Here is a 27,087-nt window from a genome sequence, read left to right on the forward strand (position 1 = left end):
ATCCGCCTGCGCCCGACCATCCACCCTCGGGAATTCTCCGCGGTCCATTCGCATTTCTCGCCCTGCGTTATGCGGAGAAAGGTACCCGGAATTGGCGTAGGAAACATAACCTAGGATAGTGGGAGCCAGTATCTATAGGCTGACCAATCGCTGCATCTTTCGCTCTTTCTATATAAAAATAAGACGTAACGAAACGTCTCATTCGTTACAAAATCAAAAATAAAAACAAATTTTTATTTTCTAAAAATTCTTCAACTCTTCCGTCACAAAAATCGCAAAACACGCTTGAAACAAACTGACATCAATAACTGTTGTATTCACACGTGGAGAAGGTTTATTCAGTAAACGTACTGCGTGACCATAGAATATGAACTTCAGAAATAGAGTTTTAAAAGTAAGACTTCAAAAATAGGATTTCATAAGTAAAACTTTAAAAGTAGATGATTACAAAAATTTAAGACGACGAATTTAATTTCAATTATACACGTGTAATGTGAGTACTATCTTTCCAATCAGTTTTTTATTTTGGGACAATGAAGACAAATGCTCGACCTTCTAATTCTCGAAGGTTCGTGTGTTAAATGTAAACATTATTGAGTCAACAATATTGACAATATTTCTGTAATATTTACTGTAATATTACAGTAGAGAAATGTGAAAAATTAATAGATTCAATGCCAAAAAGATGTGCTGAGGTTATAAAGAATAATGGATTTTGGACGAAATACTAAATATTTGTATTAAAAACCATTTTTCTCTGTTTATTTTCTCCTATTATTTTGTAGTCTTAAACTTTTGTCAATGGAAATGTAACACAGATTTACTTTTTTGTTATATATTCTAACTAATTAGTTCAAAACCGAACATAAATGTTTTTCTAACTGTTTAAATAAATGAGTAGACGATTATAATTAAAGATAGAACATGATAGCTTATGTTATTTCTAAAATATTAATAATTCCTTTCTTTTTCCCTTCTCGTCTTAAATTTTTGTCCGCTACTGTAGCTACCGCACGCTCATCATCAGCTGCTTCGAAATAGCAGATCAAATTGTCCCAGCGTTTACCTCGAGCTCGGACATTGGAAAACGAAATTGCGGTATCATTAGAGACTAGTATCCAGCTCGCAAAGAAAATTCTCGGTACGTTTGTACATCGGAACGGTTCGTGTCCAGTCTCAATGTATCCTATCCTCGTCTTGAATTATGAGTGGATACACGACTCGAAAGGAAAGTTCACAATTTTATTCGACTCGTCTCCATGCCAGTTTTTACGCGACTTTCGATCCACGCCCATCGTGTATCGAAATGTTTTGTGAATATTAGAAAGTGGTTTGTCATACAGTTCAACACTCGATGCACCAGTTTACTATTTATGCAACATTTGTTATGTACTAGAAAAAAATGGAGTCAACGTCTTTGGTAGATTTTGTGCTAGATTGATCTAAGGAACGAGTCCCCCCCCCCCCCCTCCCCCCTCCCCCGTACCGTAGTCTACTCATTACCGGAACGAACCCTGCCAGGAAAAAGATGTTTGCCTTGCGCCGCGGTTCGTGGAACGAGCGCGAAACGGCGCGCTAGCGCGCGGAGATCGGCGGTCTATTTATGCTTTTGTTCTCCCCGTAGCCATGAATTACGCGAAACACGTTTGTCAAGTAACCGGCCGCTCGAGTCGCGAAGAAACGACGAAATCGGCGCGCACGAGAAGCGAGAATTATCCGGCGTCGCGCCAGATGCACTCGATAGGTGTCAATTGGGCGTTCCCGATTCGGCGGACCGTCGTTCGGAGTTCGTGGGAGCACAGGTATGCGTGTAAATCACGGGCGGCGTCACGGGGCTACGCGTCGCGGGCCCGTCTAACGCGGCGCGCAACGGGTCCGGATAATGGCGGGACAACGCGAGATAAGATTCGCGGGCGAGCTAAGTGGTCTATTCCGCGCCTTTGTCTCGATCGGTGTATCGTTGCGTTTCATATGAGAGAGATACGATGGGAGGGCGGAAAGGGAGGCGCGAGGAGAGAGCGCGATACGGCTCGCGAAACTATATGTACATATACTATATGTATATATATATATGCCGACTCACGATCCTCTTGTCTGGAAATGTTCGGATATTGTTTTATTGTTGCGACAGATGGAAACGATTTGTAAGCGCTCGAATTGAAATGCATCGGCGTCCAGTACATGAACTCTGTATCTTAATCGCGACCGAACGTTTTACGTACTGTGTGCCGATCGTGTGCACCAATAACCTAAAGATTTTACTGTTTCTGTTCGATGCCCCGGCTGGAACGGCGACTCCGCCGAGTCGAAGTTTAAGGAACTCGGAGCGAGAGCGAATGGAATCTGTGTTTCTCGGTGCAATTAATTATTGTTAATCAAAATTGGTAACAACGATATTTGTTTCGGTGATTTTTTGGGACTATTATTTACGTTGTTAATATTGTATCTTAATTTGTTTCTTAATGCTTTTATTGTTTTAGTTCGACAAGTTAAATAAGTAACGTAAAGAATAATGGAGAATGAAAATAAAATCCAGACCGGAAGACGTGTTTCGTTGAAACAGCTTCGATCTCCAAGTCGAGGTAGCACAGGATTCTCCCTTAAACGGCGCGAACGTCGTTTCCCTAATTTCCCCCTGTTCCGTGGCAGCCGTCCACGCGGTTGCGCGTTCAAGGCCGCGTTCTAGGCGAAAGGTGGCATCGCGGCAAAAAGGCGACGGTCCCCGCCAGCAATGATTTGCGGCATGAAATCCCGCGTTAACCCATCCCCGATGACATTGACGTGCGTCTCGCGAGGCGCATGGTTAATAACGCCGCGCGGCCGCGGCTGGAACGCGACGGCGACATTAGCTCGTTCGCACACCTCCGGCGATCAAAGGGAGCGGAGTGGGGAGGGGGAGGGGGAGGGAGGGGGAAGGCGATGCGAATTTACTCCGCGGCCGGGGCGAAGATCATAATTATCGCGTGATTCGCCGTCGACGTCCGCATTGTGGCCGGGGCCGGTGTTTTCTTTGGCTCGGTTGCCAGCGCCGGGAAAAGGCGGACGCTTTCACGGGTGCTGCGAGCGGGTTAAAAAGGGTCGAGCTTTTGTCTGGGCCCTCGAGCGAGTCGTCCCTGAGGCTCCCGGCCTCGCCATTCAATACGCCCGGTGTAATTATACGGAGCCGAGGAGGGCGAGCATCGATTCATTCGCGAAGACAATGGGACCGTGGCCGTCGGGATCAGAGAATTTAGCGACACTTTCGTGGAATCTTTAAATTCCGTCGAGATCGAGTTCTTGGCAGGGAATATTTGCACGCGTTTAAATCTTTGCACCTGGAGAATTTTTTCGGATCGTCTATTATATACTAATATATAATATATTAACATTAATATATATTATACGTAATATAAAATAGCTGGAAACAATTAAGTTGTTTAAATGGAATTATATATAGAAAATATTATACAATAATAATCAGCAGGTTTGTTGACGTCTCTTAAAAAGAATATCTATATACAAAGGGTTAATAACCATTTTCTAACAGTGATTAATTCGAAATTAGCAGACATCGCAAAAAACGAGGATTAAGAACGCTATTTCATACTAACTTAATTATTTATAGAACTTCATTTTTCTCCATGCTCTAATGTTTCATAAATTCTTGCATGCAAATAGAACAAAGATCAATTGAAAAAAATTGGACTCATCGTCCAAGCGTTACGTAAATTCTCTGATTCGATCACTGTGATTGATCGTTCGATTAAAATAGAATGCAAGCTGTCTGCCTATTCATAGAGTTAACAAAGGTTCATTATTTTTGATTCGTCGGTTCGACAGCGACGAAACACCGTTCCTTGTTAACGTTCCGGTCTCCTAATCTGCCAGTTTCGACAGACCAATCATCACCGTCGACGTCGAGTGCACGGATCTCGAGATAATTAAACGGAAGATTTTTCTAGGCGCCCATTGTCTTCGTCCGACCGCCGACATCGTTGAAACGAAACCGAGAAACGGCGAGCGTTTTTCGAACGGATTCGCCGAGTCGGCCGAATAAGGGAGGTTATTGTATAGCAACGTTGAACGATCTTACACGCGCGATCGTGCCGGTTGATCGGTGATTTCATAAATATTCATAAATCCGATTTTTATGCCACCTAATAGCGGGTCCATGTTGCTGTGACTACTTAGTGCTCTTATCAAGCGTTGAAATCACCGGAGCGACGATAGCGCTCTTGCCACGCATTGAAGTCACCGGAGCGAGGGTAATGCTTGCGCTCATGCCCGGGCATTGAAGCTCTCCACAGCCTGGTAACTATGCTCTTCAGCTTGTACCTCTTGCCTCGAAGTCTCGGCCGCTTGACAGTTTCAAAATCTATCTCGCCGGCATGTAAATGTTGCGAGAATCTGCTAGCTTGTTCAGATATTCGCTACATTCACGGTCGATTATTATTTTTATTGCTGCGTTAGTAATTAATTATTGCTTCTCTTATTTTTCTGCTCGTCTCGGACTTGGTTGCTGATACAGTAGCGAATGAAGTATTTGACATTGAACTTGCTTATCGAGAAATTGTAAACATAATGTTTAAACCGTGTAAACTGTACGAAGAACTGTCATACAGAACTAAGACAGATCACTGTTTCATTTTTCTCAATTAATCCATTAAAATTTTGACTTCGCTACCTATAATCTGTGAGTGTTATTAAAAATTACTAAGTTACTTGTAGAATAATTCTAATATAGTTTACAAATTTTATAAATTCTATCCTTTATTATCAAGGCTAACTAACAAAATATTCGAAGACGAAAACTCATCGTTGGTCGACTTGGTGATCAATTCTCACTTGTTTCTTCAACCTATGGTTATACAAATCATAAGAGAAAGTACATTTTGCAATACAATGCAGTATATTGGATGCATCTAATCTACATCCAACTTACATATTAAATTACTTAAGTAATTTCTACACGGTCTCTGTTCTCTAAAATCTTATTCACATTAAATAAATATTTATATTTAATTATAATCATTTTTAAAACTTAAACCTATATATATATATATTAATATTTTTAGCCAGTCCTTTCGTACAAAACCAATCAAATTTTATTGAAGATAGAAACCGATCTGGCTCACGCCGATCTGAACTCAAATCATGTAAGATTTTAAAAGTCGATGGAGACAATTTTTCTTTTACCCAAGGATCTGCAGTCTAACAATGTCCATCTCTCCCGATTTCAAAAGATCAACGCTTCCAAGTCCGAACACTCCTTTACGTATAAAACTGTCTGGCGCTAAATATATGCTCGCCAGCCTCTTAAATTACAGATCACGGTTAAACCAGCCCCGACGTTGTAGCACATTCTGACATAAAGTGCAGGAAAGAGCAAAGGGTTAAAGGTTGGCCGTGCTCGCGGCGAGCGTCGAGCGTCGAGGCCCGGCGGGGCGCGCGGAGGGTCGCGATCGTTGCCGGATGAGTGGCACGTGGCCCCGTCGAAATTCGCGGTGGCATAATCACGGAATAGCGCATCCCGTGGCCGGCCGCGGGATCGCGGCACCGACCTTGCACGTGACCGTGACCCTATCCCTCGTACGAAGAGGAGAGCGCGCATCCGCGGTTGGTTCGCCACACTCGTCGGCCATGAGATCGACTCCGCCAGCTCGCAACGTGCTCGGAGTCTCGGGGGCTGTCGGCCGTTATTCACCTGTTTTCACCGTCGAACGCTTGTCTGCTCTCCCCCTCGGTTGCTTCTTGCTCCTCGCTTTTCCCAAGCCTATTGAGCCAAGCCGCTGCCGCGGCCTCGAAAAATCCGCATCCGCTTTCGAAACCGAGCCCCGCGGGCTTCGAGTCCCTGGCTTCGAGTCCCTGGCTTCGCCGGCTTACCGGCTCGCAGGCTCTCCCTCTCCCTCTCTCCCTCCCTCTCTCTCTCTCCCTCGCTCGTTCGATTACGCGATGTTGATACATTTGTAATCTGTCGGTAATCGCTGCTCCTTTTTGCGCCCTCGTGTACACACCACCGGCGCGCAACTTTCTTTCCGCGGTTGCCACGCCGACGAGCCAAGGCCGAAGCGCGCGCGCGCGCAGCCCGACTGCTAAGCTGTACAGAGCCGCGTTTTATCCTTTATCCTTTATTGGTTTATTTCGCGGAGCGTTTTTCTTTTTCCTCCGCGCGCCGTAAAGATCCGATCCTGCTCGTTGCCACTGTGGTCGACTAACTGGCTAAAGGGATTTTGATAGCGTTCCTATGGTACTTGCTTCGTGCCGGACGGAACGGGGATGGCCGGGCACCGGCTACCGTGTTGCCGCGCGCAAGTCGCGCTGCCGAGCATTGTGCCCAACAGTTTCGACAAGGGTTTATATAGAAGGCGTTCGGTACTGCTATTTATCGGTTTGGCCAGCAGGTGCTTCCAACGATATTTTAGACATCTTTAGGAACTCTCGCGGTCTCGCGTTTGTTCCGGGGATTATATCGTATTTTATCTCGAAAAGTGTATTAATTCTTCTACGCTGGTTTTCATAAATTTTTCGAGCACCCCCTTGTTCGAGTCTTTATCGAATTTTGCTTAAAATAAATTCCTTCGCACTTTTGTATCGATAATATTATTCTTGTGTGTAATAATCTCAAACACGATATACTATAACGCATTTTTTTAACGCAAGGAAGTTGTGAATATTTTAGCGAGCATTAGACACTGTCAAACACCATTTAGTGTAAATTCTTGTGAACACCGTAAGCGTTAACTGTATTAATATTTGGATAACTAGATTAAAGAACAATGGAACAGATTACAATTCCTTCTTTTTTTTAAAAAATTAAAGATCACCTTTTCTTCAAGCGCTCAAGTACACTCTTGCGCTAATCGTAACATTTAGTCAACATTACTCGGCTGTTATCACGCATTAAGCGAATAATAAAATATTTTCAGTTCATTAAAAGTATTAAGGATAAACAGAAAATTTCCGTAAAATTTTGAAATAATTGCGAAATATTTTTCGTGCCACCGTTACAAAATTCATCAGCAAGAATATCTCGCCTCGAGCAACCATTACTTGATACCACGATTAAAGAGCGCGGGGACGGCGGCGCTATAACCGTGTTGCGTCACGATAATATCAACTGAGAAAGCGGAAACAATAATTCGTCGGCGCGGATAAACTGCTACAGTTCATTCCACTCCGTTCGCTCGAGTTTTCTTTTCGCGACGAACCCTCGGCGGTGCACCTGCGAAAATGGCCGCCGCCACACTCGGAATGCGACTGCAATAATTTCGGATATCGCTGCGCAGCCCTTCCGAGGTATATTATGTGGGAATGAACGGACGTTGTATACAAATATGTTGCATTAACGTGTAATTAAAGCGATTAAAATTCTGTTTGCTGGCATTGTCGCGAGGCGAGGGAATTTTTTTACGAGAGAATCTTTACAATGTTTTTGCGGAGCATCGCGACTTTGCATGGAATCTAGTCGTAAAAATATTCCTTTACGATAATCCTGAACTGGTTGAGGATAATCATAAAACGCATCTTTTGCTCTAATTTTTTAATGAAATGAATTAAACGCTTCGCTGTTAATTGGAATGGTATAAACGAAAGACACCGACTTGAAATTATACGAATTGTGTGGTGGATTCATAAAGCATTAAAATGAATTGTTTCGCATAGCTTGATTAAAATGACATGATAATATATCGTGAAAATTTTTGACAATTTTCGTGTTAACAAAACTTGTCGAATAACTTGCGATAATGCGATCTCAATAAACTTCTCCATAAAGAAAATACTAAACAGTCATGTGTGGAACAAAATGCTCGAGAAAAATCTTTTTCTCTATTTCGTCTCGCATACTCTCGTTCACTTTGCTATCATACTCGTGCCAGAAATATTTGTCACAACTAAATAAATTCGGAAGAAAAATAAGACTAACGCGATTATTATTTGAAAAATATTGCGACAGTTAATATACACCCTGTAAATGTACAGGGTGTGCTACAGTTAACGAGAAATGAAAAGAAAAGGCTAGCGAAATTTTCAGGAGCAGGATGCGCCCGCGGTCTTTACGGGTCGTAAACAAGTATCGAGCGTCGCCGGCGAAAATGGTGGTCAAAACATGGCGGAGCACGAGGAAAAATGCGAGCTGAGCGGAGGGCAATTAAGTTCGAGCCTTATTGGCGAGCATCGCCGGCGATCCCAGCTCGTTACTGTCGTTCCTGTTATTGTCGGTGCAACGTGGCCGCGCGGCGCGCGCACACACACACGCGCACGCGCGCGCGCACACGGACGTCGCGCACGGTGGTGTGCAGGAGGAGCTTGAGCCTTCGCCGAGAGCTGGCTCGTGTGCAGCAAGAAACCCAACGCGAAGGAACTCGCGACTCGCAAACTCGAACTCGGTCGCGCGCAGGGTTGGCCAGAGAAAAGGGACTCTCTGGACAGTTGGTGTTCGCGCATTGCACTGCGCCGCTCTGCGAACCGCTCGGCGCGCCGCGTCGCAACCCGCCGCTCTTTGCACCTACTCTGCTCTTATTTCCGAGAGAGAGAGAGAGAGGATGTTGCTCGATCACTCCGATTGACGCATGTAGTTTTATTCCCTGTAATAAACGTTAAGATCCTCTCGCGTCTAATAGAGACGGAACAGCGCCCGCCGTGGAACGGAACTCTCCGGCCGAGGGGACGTTAATTGACAAGTGCGACGGAAAAAACGCAAAGTGACTTTATCGGCCGGCCGAATAAGTATATTAAGAAAACGGGGTCTCTCTCTCTCCCTCTCTCTCTCTCTCTTTCTCTCTCTCTCTCTCTCTCTCTCTCTCGAACGTGATTGATTAACGTCGCGCGTACGCTTCTCCGACGCTGCTGTAATAAGTGTCTCCTCTTGTAATGGAAAAGCTGCTGCGCCGCTTCATTTGCATAACCATGCGTCGCGAGCCGATCGGAAGAAGGGCGCAGGATGCAACAATGTCGATCTCCGGTCGATCGTACGATCGTTGATCCGTGGATTCCATTCAGAGCTGGACGCTTCCTTTTGAATTTACCACTCGTTCGCTCTTCTTCGGTTCCGTAATTAGAGGTTCTTAGCTGAACCGACGGATCGGAGCGACCCAATTTGAGATCGGACGGCGGAACGGTTCGGACGCGGAACTGTTTATCGACCGACGGTGATTGTACGTGTCATTTTAGTCATTAGCATCGATCGATTCTTCGTGACTCTCGTTTTAGACTCTTGCGTGAGACACTTCCTTCGTTCATTTCAATCTTGAGAAATCTAATCAGACTCTGCTGATTGAATCTGTCACAACAAGAAAACGTTGCGCGTTAATTTATAGGTATTAAAGTTTGCTCCTTGGTCTAGAATGTTCGTAATCGAAACCTCGTGGAGCCGTTTCGAATGCATGGTGCTTACGATCGCAGAATTTGTTTAAATAGCGACAGTACTTTATTAATCTACTCTGTTACAAATGAAATAGCGTTGACAATTCTATAAGTGTCTACAGGTAGCCCTTTTATGATACGGCAATCTTTGAAACAAATATTGCTATAACACCATAAGAAAATTGCGAAAATCTCTATAAACACTATAGAGGTACCTTAGATATTCTGTAAAACATCGTTCACACCTCTAACAACCAGACATGATTTTTGTTTAACATTTTTAAAAGCTATATTGCCCTAAAATAATGACGGGAAGGAATAATGTTAGTGTTCTAACTATAGTGTTCTTCCGTTGAAAAAAAAACATAAAAATTCAGAAGAAGCTTCAACGTTGTCTATTTTTATACATAATACATTAAATGAATAACAGTTTTCGATTTTTGAAAAAGGATAGAAGCTGCAAAAAATCTAAATGAAAAAGAATGTAAAAACGTTTACGTTCGATTGTACTAATTATTGACGAGGAAGAAATTTATTAAATTAAGATTACAGTAAATGAAAGTAATATCTTTTGTCTTTTCGTTTCGTATTCTACATACATTTACAGTTTTAATAAAATTAAGTTGCCCAAATAGAATTAAAAAAATGTTTATTCTCAATAAGTTTTTGAAACGAAACCACTTTTTAAATTGGCTGTGGATCTCATGCAACATGGTTTCCCATAACACGGCATTTTCTAGGAACCTATCCACCGTGTTATAGCAAAGTTGTCTATATTATATAAAATCAGAAATATTAAATTGATCTTGCGATTATTGCTCGCGTAGAAGCGTCAAACGAAACGATCTGCACGCGCGGCTTTCGTTGAAAATAAGTCGCGAGGCGATAGGTTAACGGCGAAAATGCCTCGCCGATGTTCATCGGGTGCCAATTTCCCGGACGAGTCGCGTCTCCTTTCACTGACGGCCGAAACGACGCGGTGCCCCTTAACGATCTAGGTTCAGCGGCGAGGGTGTTCGCGAGGCCCGTCGTTATCTCGCTAAACAAGAAGAACCAGGAGGAAGAAGGGGAGAGTCGGGCCGGGCCGGGCCGTGCCGCGCCGTGGAAGAAGGCTCGCTCACGGGAAGAAGAGGAAGAGGGTAGCGTCTCCTCACAGGTGTCGCTTCAGAGCGCTACCACTCGAGGCCACATTTGCTGCTGGTACCGTGAACGCGAACGGTGAACCGATGCACCGACGCGACGCCGGTATTCCGCTTCGGCCGTGCGTTCAACGTCTCGAACTCGCCGGTTCGACGCTCGGCTCGTACGAACGATCGCACGAGACCATACGTTTCTCCTGTTCGACCCGCAGTGCAAAGTGCTCCATCGTCGAACACGGCGCGGCGGCACCCGTGCCAGGGAATTTCGAAGCCCTGGCCCAGCGTCCGACCCGTTGAACGCGTCTCGTTCGCGATACATCTCGTCGCGACGTCCAAAAACTGTTTCGCGTTTCTCCGCGAAAATATTCGCTCGCGACGAAACCGCAGTGCAAAGTGAATCGCCGTCGGTAATTGGACGATTTCGACGAATTTTCGATTCGTCGTTCCGAGTCGCATTGGAACCGACCGATCGCCAAATTGAATCCCATCGGACCGAAGAACGAAACTCTCGTCGCAGAAATGGCGCATCGCGGCGGTGGAAGAAGCTTTCGAGATCCGAGATCCACGGTTCGTCGTTGATCGCCGTGGACCGTCGTCGTCGTCGTTCTCGTGAAGTTCGGTGGGACTCGCGCGAATCGGAGCAGAAGGCGTGGAGGACGCCGGGAGGAAGAGACGAGGCGAGGGACCGTTAGCCGAGAGAAGCTTAATTTCGTGGAATTCCGCGGGGATAGTGGTGGTAAGGTGCGCAGGGTGGCATCATCGGCCGATCGTTTCGACAAAGTCAACCGGTGGGACGAGTTACCGGTCGCCGCGGCCGCGTCACGGCGTCACGAGGCCGTTGGTGCGTGCACACGCGCCCGAGCTGCGTGCGCGCGAGCTCGGCCGTTATGTAATTCGCCGAGGCCTGCGCCGCTCGCATAATCTGGAAATTGCGATCGCGATTCGACCGTCTCCCAGGCCACCGGAAGCGACGCGGTCTCGGCAGACGCGGGATGGTGTCATAGTTCGCTGACGATCGCCGAGGCAACAGTGTTTCGAAAGGAATTCCGGACGCTGCCGATGAGATTTACATCTTGCGCGGCAAGTGATTCAATTATCTGCCGATCTTTTATAAGAACAGTGTGTTCGACGAAAAATCGTGGAGACTGTATAATTACCATAAATTTCTTTCTCATGCGATGGTGGAGAGTCGTTAAAGAACAGTGAATTTAAAGAACAATCGATCGTGAAGATTTAATTTTTCGTCGCGAGGATAGCTGTCGATCTTTAACAAGAGCAACGTGTTCGTAGAACAACAGTGCAGACTGTCGATTGCCACAGATTTCTTTCCTGCACAGTGGCGGCGTAATTATCCGCCGATCGAGAACACTGAAGAAGAATCGTCGACAACGCTTTCGTTTCTGCCGCTTTAAAAAGTGTATTTGAAAAGCGATCGTCGAAACCGTAGCCCTAGAATCGCCACAGTCTTGTTCCTCGCACGACGGTGATTCGCAACCGATCCTCGAGAGGAACAGTGCGTTTCGAAAGGAACAGCGTCTCGATAAACGATCAGTTTCGTTTCTGCTCGCGTCTGGAACATCGCGTCCCGGGTGAAATTGCGGAAGCCGTCGAACGTATCTGATCGCCGATACGCAGTGCGTTTGAAAAAAAGAATCGCACAGAGCAGCGGCGCGGTGGATCGTACGTTACCAAGAGGGAATCTCGAGGATCGCGGATAGGCTCGGTGCGTTCCGAAGGGAGTCGCGCGGTGCCAGTCGATCGGGGATCGCCTTTATCGGATGATCGGGAGAGGACAGAGATCGGAGAGGAGCCCGACCGATCCGTTAGAGGTTAAAGGCTGATATACACCGCCATGAGCACGGCGAGCGCGGAGGAGCGTTTCCGTGCCCGTTCGGGAGTGATCGAGGCGCGGTGAAGCGATCGCGGGATAGGCGGAGCGAGAGAGGATCGGCGGCGCCGGTTAACCGTGGTTGATATTTCGTGGGACTGACATGGATGACAACGCGCGCCGAGGCCCGCAGAAGGAACAGTGGCTCCCGGTGTTCGACAAAGGGGAGAAGAGGGCCAGCTCCCTGGGCAGCGGAGCATTCAGGTTCATCCGCACGCGCAGCAGTATCCGGCGGGAGCTCAAGAGGCAGTGCAACAGGTAAGGAAATGAATCGTTTGCGGCCACCGGAAAGGTGAAGGTCCTGGGAGCCGCGGGATCTTGTAAAACGCGAACGGACGGTCTACCTTCTGAACCAAGGATTTTGATACCAAGAAATTGTATTAACTCTTTTATTCTCATTTGCGGAACGATCGTTGACGTTAAATCTATTTAAAATAACCGGTTTTTAATTTCACAAATTCTATATTTTCCTAGCGGATTTTATAACAAAAACTTGATCAAATGAATTCGATCTTCCCGTTTCTATGAGTCAGCGTACGTTACATTGCTAAGACTCTGCTCGGTTGATACAGTATCAAACGATGGACTCCTGACTGAAATAGATTCTGTTCAATCGCGCAGAACCGCGTATCTAATTGCTGCAGAGTATGTATCTAGAGCTCAACCTTTTCACCGCTCATTTAACTTTTACGGGCGCCGGCGGCACTTGTACTTTATTTGCCATCTCGTACAAATAGCTCTGCAAGTATACCCCGCACAACAACCTATATATACATGTATACTAGTTTATCCACGGCGTCAGTATTTTTCCGTCCTAAATCATTTCACTTCGCTTGGGTAAATAATGTAAATGTACGTCTAGATCAGCGAACGACATGTCGTAAATATACGTCTACAGCAATGAGAAGCTTAACGATCATAAAACGTAAAATATGAACGACCTTTCTCGGTCACCTAATATGCAATCCCTATTAGATGGACTGCATAGACTGACGGAAGAAGCGAATCGGTTCGCTTTTCATTTTTTTAAGAATATTTCTTTCAGATCATGGTTGATCTTGTTGTCGTTCTTAGTGAAAGTAAATGACAATGTATAGACTGTAGATTTTATATACGCAGTTATGAGAAACATGAGACAGTCGAAGTAGAAAACTAGACGAATATGTTATAGTAAGAGTGGACATCATGTTTTAGCTCCCTGATGACTTGTAAATTGTCTACAACTTAATTGTTGTAAGACGTAGTTGTAGAATGACGTTCTATGGTCACGTAATTATGTAAGCTTTATTAAGGAGATCTTGATAAAGTTTAAGGGTTTAGAGGTTAGGTTTGCTCTTTTCCTGATCGTTCCTAGCTCGAACAGCAGACAACTTGTAAACTGTAGATTTTACGCGTTCGCAAGAAACAATAGACGGTCGAGGAAAAAGGTTCAGACGAATTCATAAGAAGAGAGAATGCCTTCGGCCGAGCTCCCGTTTCTCGGCATCCGCGGACAAACGGAATATATTTCGCACAAAGGTCCGCGTCTAATAGGTTCGAGGTAAGCCGCCGCGCCGAAGTCGCGCCGTTCGAGAGACCGCGACATAAAAAGCGACCTGGGAAGCATCTCAATCCATAAATCGAACGGCGGGACAGCGAACGGGTAGTAGTCCGTTCTCTGAAGTCCCGGGGTCCCCGGATGATGCGAGCAGTCCCGTTCCCGCCAGTAAATCAGCGGTGGCCCCGCTTTGTCGTCGCCGGGTCTCCCGAGGCGACCATTACCCTTTGTCGTCCCCTAATCTGCCAGGCCGAGCTCGTCGCCGGTCGACGCGCGGATTCCACGGATTATAGCAACGGGACACCGGTCGATCGGCCGCGGAATGAGACGCGCCGTCGAACCAGGAAGCAGAAGCAATCTCTCGGCAGAATTCGCGGTCCTTGCGGTGCGTGAGAAGAGGCCCGGGATCCACGCTAATAGTCCCTCGCTCGGTGGAATCCGAGAACAGTGCGAGCGGCGAGAGAGGGGGCGCGGGGCGGCGGTGACGAGCGCGGAAAAGTAATTATCGTTTGTAATTCGAGAAACGGTCGGGGCTGCGATATTGCCGCGCAACGACCGCCGCTACTCGCTCGGGTAGAGAGGCCAGCGTGTGTAGGCGGCCCGGGGATCACCGGCGAGGCGTCGCGGAAACGCGATAAAAACCAGCGACGGCTTCTCTACCTATCTCCGCTACCAGGAAACAAGCGGATGCCTGCTAGTTCCAGGGTTGTCCTTTGTGGGAAGTCGTCGCCGGAGGTGTTGCCCGCTAGGGGACTAGAACTTCATCCTGCGGCTCGATTATAAGGGAGCAGCCGGCATTAACGAGCCGGAAAAACTTGCCGGTCGGATACTTTGTTCGAATCTATCGCGAAATTAAGTTATGGTAATTGTTTGCCGAAGGGTTCTCATCTTCGAGTTGAAGCGAATTTGAGGATGTAAAAAAGGACTCTTTCCTCGGTAGAATATTTGAGAGACACCTAATGTAGACCTAATCTAACCTAAAAGTGAGATGACACCTATATTTATAACTGGAATAAATTTTATGCACTTTTAAGAACATGGAATAGGTGTTATTTCAGCTGGAAAAAAATAATGTAAAATAGATTCTGAAATGACTCCCGTGATTTAGCAATGAATGTCGACAACTTTTATTTTGCATAAGAATCTGCAGTCTATTTATAACGTTTAAACCATTTCAAAGCAGTTTATGACTGGTACATAATTTAAAATGTAAGGAAACTTAAGAGACCTAATAGCATCTGCACCAAAATGAGAATTTCCCTGTAAACAGTTCAAATCATCACACACTATTTGCTATCAATACTAACCTATATTAATACATCGATAGAATTGCAGAATGAATTCTTCGAATACTATATTGAATAAAAAATAAAATATTTTACAGTATCCCATACAAGATGGCCCAATTACCGTGCCTGCAATTAACAGTTCCATTCATAAATTGACACCTCCCCCTAAATCTAACATGTTAATAAATAAATATAATAAAAAGTATATATCACCAATTTATATAAAACGCTTTCCTTTTTCCCATACATTCTTCGTCGAAGAGCATGAAAATTGGGCCATCTATCCTACACTTTCTACAAACGACACAAAACTAGGCCACTATTAAAAGTTCGTAAAATACACGATTCCGGCGGCCTGCAATGAATTAAGCGCTACACTTGACACACAGCTCGGAAATAATGTACCTTTCAGGCACCCGATACATCCACTAGCTAGGTCCGACTATAAATTAGTGATAAATCAATTTCTACAACTCGGCACGGTTCAGATAGTCTCCTCCCGGTTCAAGTGCAGCCTAGGCATCTCTGGGCCACGAGCCACACGGGTTTCTGGTTAATATTGTCTCGGCCACCCCCCGCAGCCATAGAATTTATGCCATCTATAATTTACCGTGGCGCGTTTTATTACGACCCAGAATTCAAGCTCGCGAGGCAGCCTTAGGCTCGATCGGCGCCCGAGATTAATAAGAACATTAGAGCCTCGTCCGGCCGGTGCGGCACTGAATTTATCCCGAACACGGCTGTTATTAATTTCGAGTCCCTCGAAACCAGTCTCGTTGTTCTACGCCGCTTGTTACCGATTTACGGTGTCACCCGTGTCACAGGAGATTTTTTCCGAAGGTGAATCATCTACTTGCGAGATCGTGTTAATGATTTTTCTATGTGCTTGGAGGATTTAGTATTTATCTGTTATATAACGATATCTATTATATGATAATATCTGTTATATAATAATATCTATTATATAATAATATCTATAATATCTATTATCTCAAAGTAGATATTTCAAGCTTTAATTTAAGAAGAAAATGGTCGTTCTACGACGATTTCTCGCGGAGTTATCTTCAGTCAAAGTTGGCCAACTTTCATCCAAAATTTGTCTATGCTATAATTCCTTTCAGCACTGTACTTCACGCTTCTCGCAACAATTCGATTCACCAACATTTACCATCGCTCGCCACCAGACAATCGGACCGTATTTCCGTCACCAGGTGCTCGATCGAAACTGTTTAACGACCTCCGTGCCGTTGAAAAATTTATTTAACCGTGCAGAATTCGCCGGAGCGTGTTTCGCATCGGCGACCAAGGCCCGCATTCGTCTCACCTGCAAAGGACATCAGCTGCGCGTCCCTCCCGTCGGAGCGCACACGCGTTCACCGCTTAAGGAAAAGGAAGAAAGGGACGACCGCCGGCCGCCGGTGGGGAGAAAGAGGGCGCGGGAGGGTGGTCGCCGCGAGGGCCGCCGGAGATCGAACAGAAAGAATTACCGCAATATATTCCGCGTTTTAATGTTGAGCCGGATCGACCGAAACGTCGAGTTCGCTCGTTCCGGGCCCCCGTCGCGCATAATAAGACCCACGGCGGAGGGCCGAGGAACAGTCGAGGCGGAGGCCCCCCCCCCCCCCTGCATTTGGCCCGGCGCAGCTCTCTTCGCGGCTTCCACACCGACGGGGAACGCGCGCACGCACGAGGCGCGTCCCACCGATACCAGCTTATACCTGGGATCCCTCGCCCCCCTCCCCCTCGACACACGTCGAGAAACTGTGCGGTTCGAACACTTCCGTGTTGTACGACTAATGAATCGCCTTCTCTCTCGCAGCCCTTCGTCCACCCCCCTCCACCCTCCGCGATACGGCGGCCTGTTTCGCATCGCGAGACCGCCGATCCTCTCCCAATCAAGCTCATACGCGCGTATTTATTGGCCGTATCGATCCGCTTCGATAAAGTCCGACCTTATCTGCATCCTCCGGGTGGTTTTTCGACAATGCTGTCCACGGACCAGCGCCAGTTTATCACCGTCTCTTTCGGTCTGTTACGGTCGCTCCGGAGGAGGCGAGCCGCATCGACGAATCCGAATTAACCCGCTAATTGCCGCTGGAGAGAGGTTTCGCTGATAATCGGGAGAACTTGCTCCAAGATGCGAGCACAGCAGAGACGATTTCAGCCTCGAATAATTATTGAATAAAAATCATTCTTGAACGAAAGCCTCTTTAATAATTTTCGAGAATGTCTTGCAGTGTCTAGAAATTTGTTCAAAGTTGTCTATTAGTAAATTCAATCCGTAATTTAAGCAGTAAATTAACCAGCAGATTTATCAGATAGTTGTTTTTGACTTGAATACTTGTCACAACACAAAATATTGTCTGATATATACTTTGATATTCTTTATTAAATTATGTATTTTATGAAATCGTTGTATCGAAACAAAATATGAATAAAGTCAACCATATAGCATAATTATTAACACACTAACTAGCACAGTTTTTAAAAATATTGAAACAGTTAATCGATTAACGAAACTGAATTTAGAAAGTCAAAGTTACAATGAAAATGAATTACGAAACCCAGTTAAAAGATTCTAAAAATCTACACCAACTAGCAAGACAACCACGAGTGTTCCGATAATAAAATAATCTGTGCACGCAGTTGCAGAAGTTCGATCTGTACCGGTGTAATAAAATAGCGATCGGATTGCCCGGCTAGCGGAACGTGTTTAGATAACAGAGAATTCGGATAATCGAGAAACGGCTTGTTTCGCCGCGATTATTCCTATAGCGCGCATCGTCGAACAGCGTTTCTGGTATCGACAACCGCGGGGCTCGTGCGCGCAGCGCCGTGATCTCGACCATAGGTGTTTTTACGCCGCTTAGGCACTCTCTATGCCCCGTCGATAAATCCCGCTCCGGTCCTCTGTCCGCGGCGTTGGCTTCTCACGCACTCGCCGCGGATTTTATTTATCGATCGGGGGTCACGCGAACATAACATCGAATCAGCGAATACACTTGTTCCGAGGCGGAGAGCCACTACTCGCGGCGCGGTGTACATATTTTATCGCCGCGTTATCGGCGGGAACGTGAGAAATCGGACGCGGCGCAGGTGAGGCACCGGCGGTGGTCGAGATCGGGCACCGATGTCCCGCGATTAGGGAAAAGTAACCGCTGACCGTTAGAACTCGTTCCCAGTTGGCTTCCGTTTATGTAAATCTGCTTAATGAGACCTGAATCGGCGCGTGGATCTGTCGGTGTAATTTCAGATAAATGCATTACGACGATTCTTGGACGAGCAGCAGCGAGGTGTGGATTTGTGCTGTTTCGATTTTGTGAAAGAACATGTGAAAGTCTCGTTTCGACACTTGGATTGCTGCAGCAAAAATTAATTTTCACGCTAATCTATTATAATTTCCTAATGTTATTAAGAACAACACGCAGCTTTGCTTTGCAATTTTATTTCAATTTTTCCTCGACGATTGTAAAAATTTCAACGATTTTACAATAAATTTTTTCCTGACTCGGTCTGTTATCGGTTGAAAGAGTAAAGTCTCCTCTTTAAAATGACCTTTCAAACTTCGACGTACGACTTTTTGGAGAAGTTTTATCGACAAGCACACAATAGTAAAAAGAATACCCAAAACCGTGCTCCTCAATTCTGTACCATGAAGCGTCTAAAATAATCCTTCTTCTTTAGATCTACGTTAAATGTATTCCTATAGAAAATACGATAACATTTTCACAGGTGTCTCAATCTGCTCAAGTCACAGAATCCGTGAATTACTTTAACCCAACAGAACACGTTGCTTATTCTTATTCCATAAAATACTTGATAAAAATCTTGCACCACTCTTCGAATACTCATTGCAAGGGAAAAACCTCAATCTTCAAATATACCAGGAATTCTACCCGACGAAAATATTTGTAACATTTTCAGGACAAGTACCGCCTATAGCCAAGAGACCCGACACCGATTTCCAAATAATCTCCGCAGTAACGAGCGCGTTACTCAATTGTAAACATATTCAGCAACATAAGCCGTGTTCTCGCGTGCACAAAGGGGGGCCTTATACCCCGGATCGGCCGTATAGAAAAAAGAAAGAAAAGAAAGAAGTCGACAAAAGCAGTTCGGTCTCGCGGGCGCGCTCCATCCGAGCGGATCACTCGATCCTCTCTCGGTGCAACGGTGAATACGTATCTGCCTCGGCGGGGAATGGTCGCGCAGTGGTCCGGCGATTCTTACATAACCAGTTACAAGCCATTGTCCGGGTGATTTCGCGTGTCGTTCCGTAACAAATTCGAAAGGAGTCGCGTGGTTCGCGGCGCGGGGACACAATAGACAAATCGGCGGAGGAACGTGGCCAGATAATGCGTAACGGGTTGCCGGTCTCTCTCTCTCTCTCTCCCTCTCTCTCTCTCTTTGGTCGGGTGTACCTGTATATCTGAATATCTCGTATTCCGTGTACGGTTCACCGGAGCCGACCCGGCCGCCACGATCTCCGGCTATTACTCATAACCATTACGTTCAGGTTCAGGCACCGATATTATCCGATCGAGGGCCCGATAAGCCGTTTAGACGGTTTCCAGCTTGGCCGGGCTTCATTGTAAGCGGCAACGGAGACGCTCCTCGTCGTCGTTGCAACCGGCTACAGGCCGATCCGGATAACCGATAAGCAAGGACGTGCCTATGAAACTTGGCACCTCGGTATCCGGGCCCGGCATCTTCGGGGGGGGGAACCGTTCGGAAAGTAATCCGTGAACGCTGCTGCTGCTGCTGCTGCTTGGCCAGGCCTCGCGCCGTTCGTCATTAGCACACGCGCGATCGAGTCCGCGGAGATCACGATGCCGATTCTGACGTTGATCGAGCGGCCGGAAGTGTCGCCCCGGCTCCACGGCGTGCCATTGTTCGCCGGATTTGCATCCCCCGGTCGGACAGGTATCCTGGAAAAGTTTCACTTCGGACGCGATGTCCGACCGTGTTCGGTGCTTAGCGCGAAGCCGATTGATGGATCGTGTGGGTAAACTGGGGGACCGGGCGCGACGGATTAGGCCAATCGAGTCCTCCGGATCGAGATTTCACCATTTTTTCTTCGACGATTCTGTGATACGCGCAATGATCGCTGTCGGGGGACTGAGTTGTGGGTAACGTGACAGAGTTCGTGGCTGGGATGATTAATCAGCGATATCTCATCGATAGGATAATGCTTTACTCAATGCTTCACACGCTCCGCTTTTCTTTCCTCGAGATTTTAATCGGCTGACCAATAAAACGCGGATCTAATTTTCTGAATTAATTTAATTCTTTAATTTCAATACACATCTATATTTTACGGTTATATATCTATTTAGAATTATTATCTTGCATATAGAATCCAAAAAATTCGTAGCAATGCGTAACTAACCTTATATCTTCTTCCCGATGTTTTATTAATTTTAGTACCTGCGATATAATTTTTTCCGAGCTTATCCCACAAATCAACGTTATTTAATTCTTACAAATTTTTAAAATAATTTTTCCAATTTTTGAAATAATTCTTACAATTTTTAAAATATTTCTAACAATTTTAAAAATAATTCTTCCAATTTTTAAAATAATTCTTACAATTTTTAAAATATTTCTTACAATTTTTAAAATAATTCTTACAATTTTTAAAATAATTCTTACAATTTTTAAAATAATTCTTACAATTTTTAAAATAATAATAACAATTTTTAATTCTAATAAATATCTGAAAAAAGACAAGCCGTCGTTGACCAACCATTCTCGAGGCTGCGCCCAGCGAAACGAGTCCACGTGGCTCGCTTGCACGAGCTGTTCACAACGGAGATTGCAACAGCACGATCATCGTTTAATTTGCGAGCACGGATTAAAATTGTATTAGACGGATGCTGGTACACGGGCTGGCAACCACTGCGCTCGGCCAAGTACACGTTAGTTGCGACATGTTAATTCAGTTTATGGGGACCTTTACCACCTTCCATCGTACGAGTTTATTTCTCGAGCAGCGCGGAATCGAGTCGCCGAATGCTCCAATTTTCCGATGGCGAAAGATGCTGTCGCAACCCCGTTGTCCCGCGAGCGAAACGACTAATTTTTACGATACCGCGGAGGCACGGAGTCCCGCGGAGTATCCTTGACATTTAGAGGGAAACAGTATACCTACTCCTGTTGCGGCAATTTTCTGTCATTATTCGCCGTGCTAACGTCCTACTAGTCTACTGGGAATCAGTGCATCGTAAACACAGATACAACACTGCCTTCCTCCTTCCCCTAATTAATTATCTGTGGAATTGTTCAATAAATTCTATTTTAATTCGTATAGCAATAGCTGAATTATTGGAATATGATACAGATTTTTAAATGACCAAAAACTTCTTGGCATAACCTTAACAATATAAAAAATTACGGGAATATAATATAGTTTTTTAAATGTCCAAAAACTTCTTACTAACGAATAAAATATTACAAATAATTAATATAAGCGAGTAGTAAGTAATTATTATACAATACGATATTTTGAGGTTATATTGTTAAAGTTTAATTTTTGTTAAAGAAAATATGTTAAATTAATTTCCAGATAGGTTTACCGAATGATAAATCCGCCCAAATATTATTTACAGAAAGTATACTTAAACTTGAAATGATTATGCTTAATCTTGTCGGTCGAAAATCTTAAAATTCTCAGCGAACATAAAATTCTCCCTTCAGCGAACGTTCTGGCTTTCATAACGCGGCTCTTAACACCGTCGAGGTGAAATTCAGATCCACGCCCATTTTCGACAGCCAGCGGTCCTATTGATCGATCAGAAATCCGCCGGTCTGATCGACGATGCCCGCGTCCGACTCGAATGGCGGGCCGCAATTATTCGGATTCGCGTGTAAACGCCGCGGCCAGCGCGCGCCTCTGCGTTTCGCGCGGTTTAATCGGCCAGGGGGCCCCCGGTAGTCTCCGAGAAGCCAGTCCGCCCGTTATCTCGACTCATCACTTTCCTTTGAAGACCACCGAAACGGTGCTGCGGCCGCGACGGGGAAGGGGACGCTTCCCAATGCTATTTATCAGGGCCCGTTCGCCTCCTGACGTTTCTCGCGATCGGATCGCCGCTGATAACGGTACACCGTAGTGTGGTGGGCACGTACGCACGGTATTTTATGCGTGTCGGTGCTTTTGTTTCGTCGCGAATCGAGGATAGAGGCCCCCTCTCCGTCTTATGATACGCTTATGAAAATCGCCGCGCGCGAAATAAGTGGCTCTCGGGGACCGTATAAGTCCGGCGAGATTATGCGAACACGGGAGCCAGCGTTTTCTCGTATTTCGTCGCCGAGCCACGCGGTTTTACCAGAAGGTTATTTTTCTGGCTTTACTTCTTGGTACCTCTATTTAACCGCATTCCCATGGAATCAGAGATCGGCGGTATTTAAATAATACTTCGAGTAAATATTTATCGAAAATAATTATCCGAAGCATCTCGTTTTAGTCGAACTAATTATAATTAAATCACAATCGTCATAAATTATTTATTCGAATAACTTTTTATTTTAATAATTCGAGGAAATAAATTTATGAGCTATGAGAGAACACATTATATTCTATCATTTTGATCGAGATCAATTATTTTTCGTACGAATACGATTTTATTTCAATAAATCATGAATTTTTGTTCGATTGAATAATTACTCTACCATAGCGTAAAGCTAGCAATAAAATTACACGTCGATGTGTTAATATAAAATTCAACTCTGCTCCTCCTTAAATAGTACAACGAACGCGAAAGCAGACGAGCGTTCCTTCAGCAAACAGGAAACCGCACCGCGACCATAGTCGCGACCGAAAATCTACCCAGCTGTCCGCTCGAGCATAAATCGTCTATTAGATCCTGGAGGCAAGATGATCTAAGAGGCTGCTTCGAAATAAATACCCGACGATTTTCCATCGGGCAGTCATCGTGTGAACGCGGTGCACTCTGGAGCGCCGTGAATCATCCCGAACCAGGCCCGGCTCGCACAACAATCCGGGACACGCCGGGGCCTCGAGTAAATATAATTCGTCCGCAATTATCCAAGGGAAGCGAGACGGTGCGGAGGGTAATTCGCTCGGTGCCCCGGCGTCGGTAAAATTAATAGAACGGTAAACAAGGCGGCGGTGGCGGCGGCGTGTACCCACGGCGCGGACGTGGTCTTTCCCAGTCCGCCAAGTCAGATATTGGCGCTGCATCGGCGAACGAGAGTGCCGCGTAGTAGACGGGCACTGTGTACTCCGCCAACGGTGGTGCGATCGCCGCGCATCTGGCCGCATCGCGCCGTTTGAGCGATTTATAACTTCCACTTAGCTTTTCCGAGAGCGGGAGATCAAGACGAATCGCGTTCCCCTGGCGTACACCTCCTTGGAATCGTGGCGCCATGCCGGACCCCGCGCGCTTAATAGTTTCCACTTCGAGGGAGCCTTTGACCCGGGGCTAGGGCAATAAATCGCATCGCGGGACTTATCAGAGTGGAATATTCGTTCGGAGTGGCGAGTCCCCGTCGCGACCGGGCAAGAGGGAAGGGGGGGGGGGGGGGGTGCGCGCACCGATATTCAGCGGCGGGCCCGGCGCGCGGTGGAGCGGGGAGGGGGTGTCTGCTCACCTGGACGGCGGGAGAGCGAAAGGGGAAGAAAAAGGAAGGAAAAAAAGGGGGAGGAAGAGGAGGCAAACGATCGAGAATTCAGAGCCGGGTTTGCCGACCGGCGCGCTCACTGACCCCTGACGGCTCCAGCCAAAGCGGACGTCACGAGAAACCCTTACCTTCGTTACCTTGCTAGTATTTAAGGATCTTCGCTGGCGTGCCGTACATACGGCTATGCAGGCATTTAGATCTTTATCCGATCCTCTCTCTCCCTTCGCCCTTCGACGCCCTGATGTCTCATCGCTCTCTCTCTCTCTCTCTCTTTCGCTCTCTGTCTCTTTCTCTCTCTTTCTCCGTTCGGAGCGGGTACTCCAGTGAACCTGAAACCTCCTCGAGAGCCATTATCGGTACCCGAGATACCCTCCTGGATTGCCTGCGAAATTGTGCTCCTCGTGGCCGGCAAGTGTGTCGTAATGGCGGGGACCCCGATGCGTTAGAACTTCTTTATTTACTTCAGAAATTGTCCGAAGTTTGAGCTCTTCGAGGTCGCAAATGTCCCCTTCTCCTACCTTCAAAATTGATTGTCATCTTATACAGAGGGTGAGCCATAATTCGTAATTTAATCGAACAGGCAAATATTCCTTGCGAAAAATAAGAAAAAAAATTTTACATAACATCTTTTTATTCGGTATTCCGTTTACGAGGGAGTCGAATTTGAAGTTACAATTAACTTTCTCTAAATTGGAGCGCAGGATATAAAAATGTTATACCAAGCTTCTTTTTTATTTATCTAATACATATATAATGATTTATTCAATTCAGTGAATAATGGGTAGAATTGTTTCTCTGTAATAACAAAGATTTTATTATTACTTTTAGATAATACTACAATAACTTATTATTACTTTTAGATATTATTACTTATTACTTATTATTACTTTTAACTTTATTATTACTTTTAGATAATACTACAATAACTTAGAGTAATTGTTTATCCTACCTGTAATAACAAAGAAACAACATTCAACGTTATTATTCACACTATTTTTCTTTATTAACTTTCTTATACTTAATTTCAATTCTTTGTACTTTGGCTTATATTGTCGCACTAACGCCACACGTCTATTCGTTCAATTATCTTAATACTATTGGAGATCTAACTTATCGACCTATTTACGCGGTAAATTTAATATAAGTAAGGATGCTTTCCTTACACGTATATTATTTGTGACGAACATTGCAATAAACTCATTAAAAATCGCAATAAATGTCTAATTCTTAGTTTCATAAACTAATGTGAAACGTCTGCTTTTAATGCTCCGTTAATCTGGCGTTAAAGTACTGTACATGAACATTGTTGCAGAAACGAGGAATATTGTATAGGTGTCCGCGATTGCCAATTAATGGCGCATCCAGCGATCGTTACAGAGTTCAAGAAAAGATTATTAATCTCCGCGACAGATGTTACTCACGGAAGCAAAGGCAATCGAGGAATTGTCGAACAAGCGAAGACGCGCATCGCGCTATCGTCCGCGGAATAAATTGCGGACAGGTTCGCAAACTTTCTAACGCCCGCCTACCTAAACACCATATTTAAGCAAGCATCTGTATGGTTTCGTCTGTACGGCACGGCATGCATCCGCGGTAGCGAACGACGGCGCTGTTATTAATCCAAGATTGCCTGTTCGACAATTAAACCGGCAGAAATATCGTAATTGAGACTTATTGGCTCGTGAATCGCGGATCGGCGACGCTCGGTTTCAAATCGACTTCGATTTCTTTGATTCCCTCGAAACTCGGCGCTTTCTATTCCAATGGGAACCATAAGGAAAGAAGAACTAATCTAAATTTTTGTTATCCTAATTATTGAGTTACGGAGTTTATGCATTTATAGCAGAAAAGCAGCTGACACAAAATCGAGAAACCATAAGAGAAGAATAATTGATCTAAATTTTTGTTATCGTAATTATTGAGTTACGGCGTTTATGCATTTATCGCAGAAAAGCAGCTGACACATAAAATCGAGAAACCATAAGAGAGGAAGAATTGACATAAATTTTTGTTATCGTAATTATTGAGTTACGGATTTTATGCATTTAGGCAGAAAAGTAACTGACACAAAATCGAGAATTTTGTATAATAATCAGACTCTTTTGATTAACCCCTTGCACTATAACAACAAGTCAAACTCGTGATAGAGATTTCAAGCAAGATCTAGTAAATGTGAACATCATTAACCCTTTGCACTCGAATGGTGATTCCGAGGCACCAGTAGAATTGTTCTATCACGTCCAAAAATAGTTTGTATAACAACAAAGTTTAGATTTAAAAAATTGTTAAATAGTGAAACTGTCGGTACGAGTAACAAGAATTAATTTCATACCCATAAAAGTGCACTTTGTTACTTAAAATGGAAATACTGTGCATCAGAAAAATTATTTCAAATTAACAGTTAAAATGGCTTCCAGTGCAAAGGGTTAATTTCTTCTACATCGAAATAAAGATAAATTCTTCTCTTATCAAAGTCTAGAAACAAAAGCACATAAATAAAAATTGTCTGTTTCTGTTATTGAAAATATTAAGGACAAATAAATGCTAATCAACGAAGCGAATAATTTAATTGTTATTTTATTTCCGTATCATAGAATCGTATCGAATATTTTGCATAATGATTCGCAGGTAACATCGAGTAACACAAGTATTATAGCATCACGTCGTGACGAACGCGTTCTTAAAGTTCATTTCGGAGAGAAATCGCTTGGGCATGTATTCAGCGGCAAAATCACTGTTCCCGCTCAACGAAACGCTATTCGAAATCTTCATCGCTCAAGCAGTTTTATTCGCGGATCCGTTTCAACGAGCATTCTAATCTCCAAGATCAAAACGGATTTTATTATCGCGGTTTAAAGGCACGAATGAAACGCGAGGCTTCCGTTCGACGCATATAAAATCGAAGTCGCGCGATTGCAAGACCCGACGCGGGTATTTTCGAAACGATGTTAACCCATTCGCTGCCAAGCCTAAATTATACGAAGTCATTCCCATTGCCATTTACATTTCATCATTTATAATTTATCATTCTCTATAAGAAATAAAGTATTATTTTTGTAAAAAATTTTATTTGTAGTATTTTTTCAAGTTTTTTACATATTTATATTTATGTTTGTGGCCACAAAAAATTTGCTAATTCAAAAGCCTGCATGTTATAATATATTTAAAGTAGGACGAGTACACTCGTCCTGACAATGCGTGACACCCTGCCAAAGACGAGTATACTCGTCCTTGGCAGCGAATGGGTTAATG

The 27,087-nt window shown here is 44.9% G+C and overlaps 1 protein-coding gene across 1 annotated transcript in view; it reads left to right on the forward strand.

The window, feature by feature from the left end:
* The first annotated feature begins 12,230 nt into the window (after window positions 1–12,230).
* Window positions 12,231–27,087, forward strand: part of Shrm (shroom) — a 324,250-nt gene continuing 309,393 nt past the window's right edge. The window contains exon 1 of the mRNA XM_078185664.1: window positions 12,231–12,627. Within this exon, the coding sequence (XP_078041790.1) occupies window positions 12,473–12,627 (155 nt within the window). The 5' untranslated portion in view covers window positions 12,231–12,472. The remainder of the gene's footprint in view (window positions 12,628–27,087) is intronic.

This window comes from Augochlora pura, chromosome 7 (genome assembly GCF_028453695.1).
Source record: "Augochlora pura isolate Apur16 chromosome 7, APUR_v2.2.1, whole genome shotgun sequence".
NCBI classification, from domain to species: Eukaryota; Metazoa; Arthropoda; class Insecta; order Hymenoptera; family Halictidae; genus Augochlora; species Augochlora pura.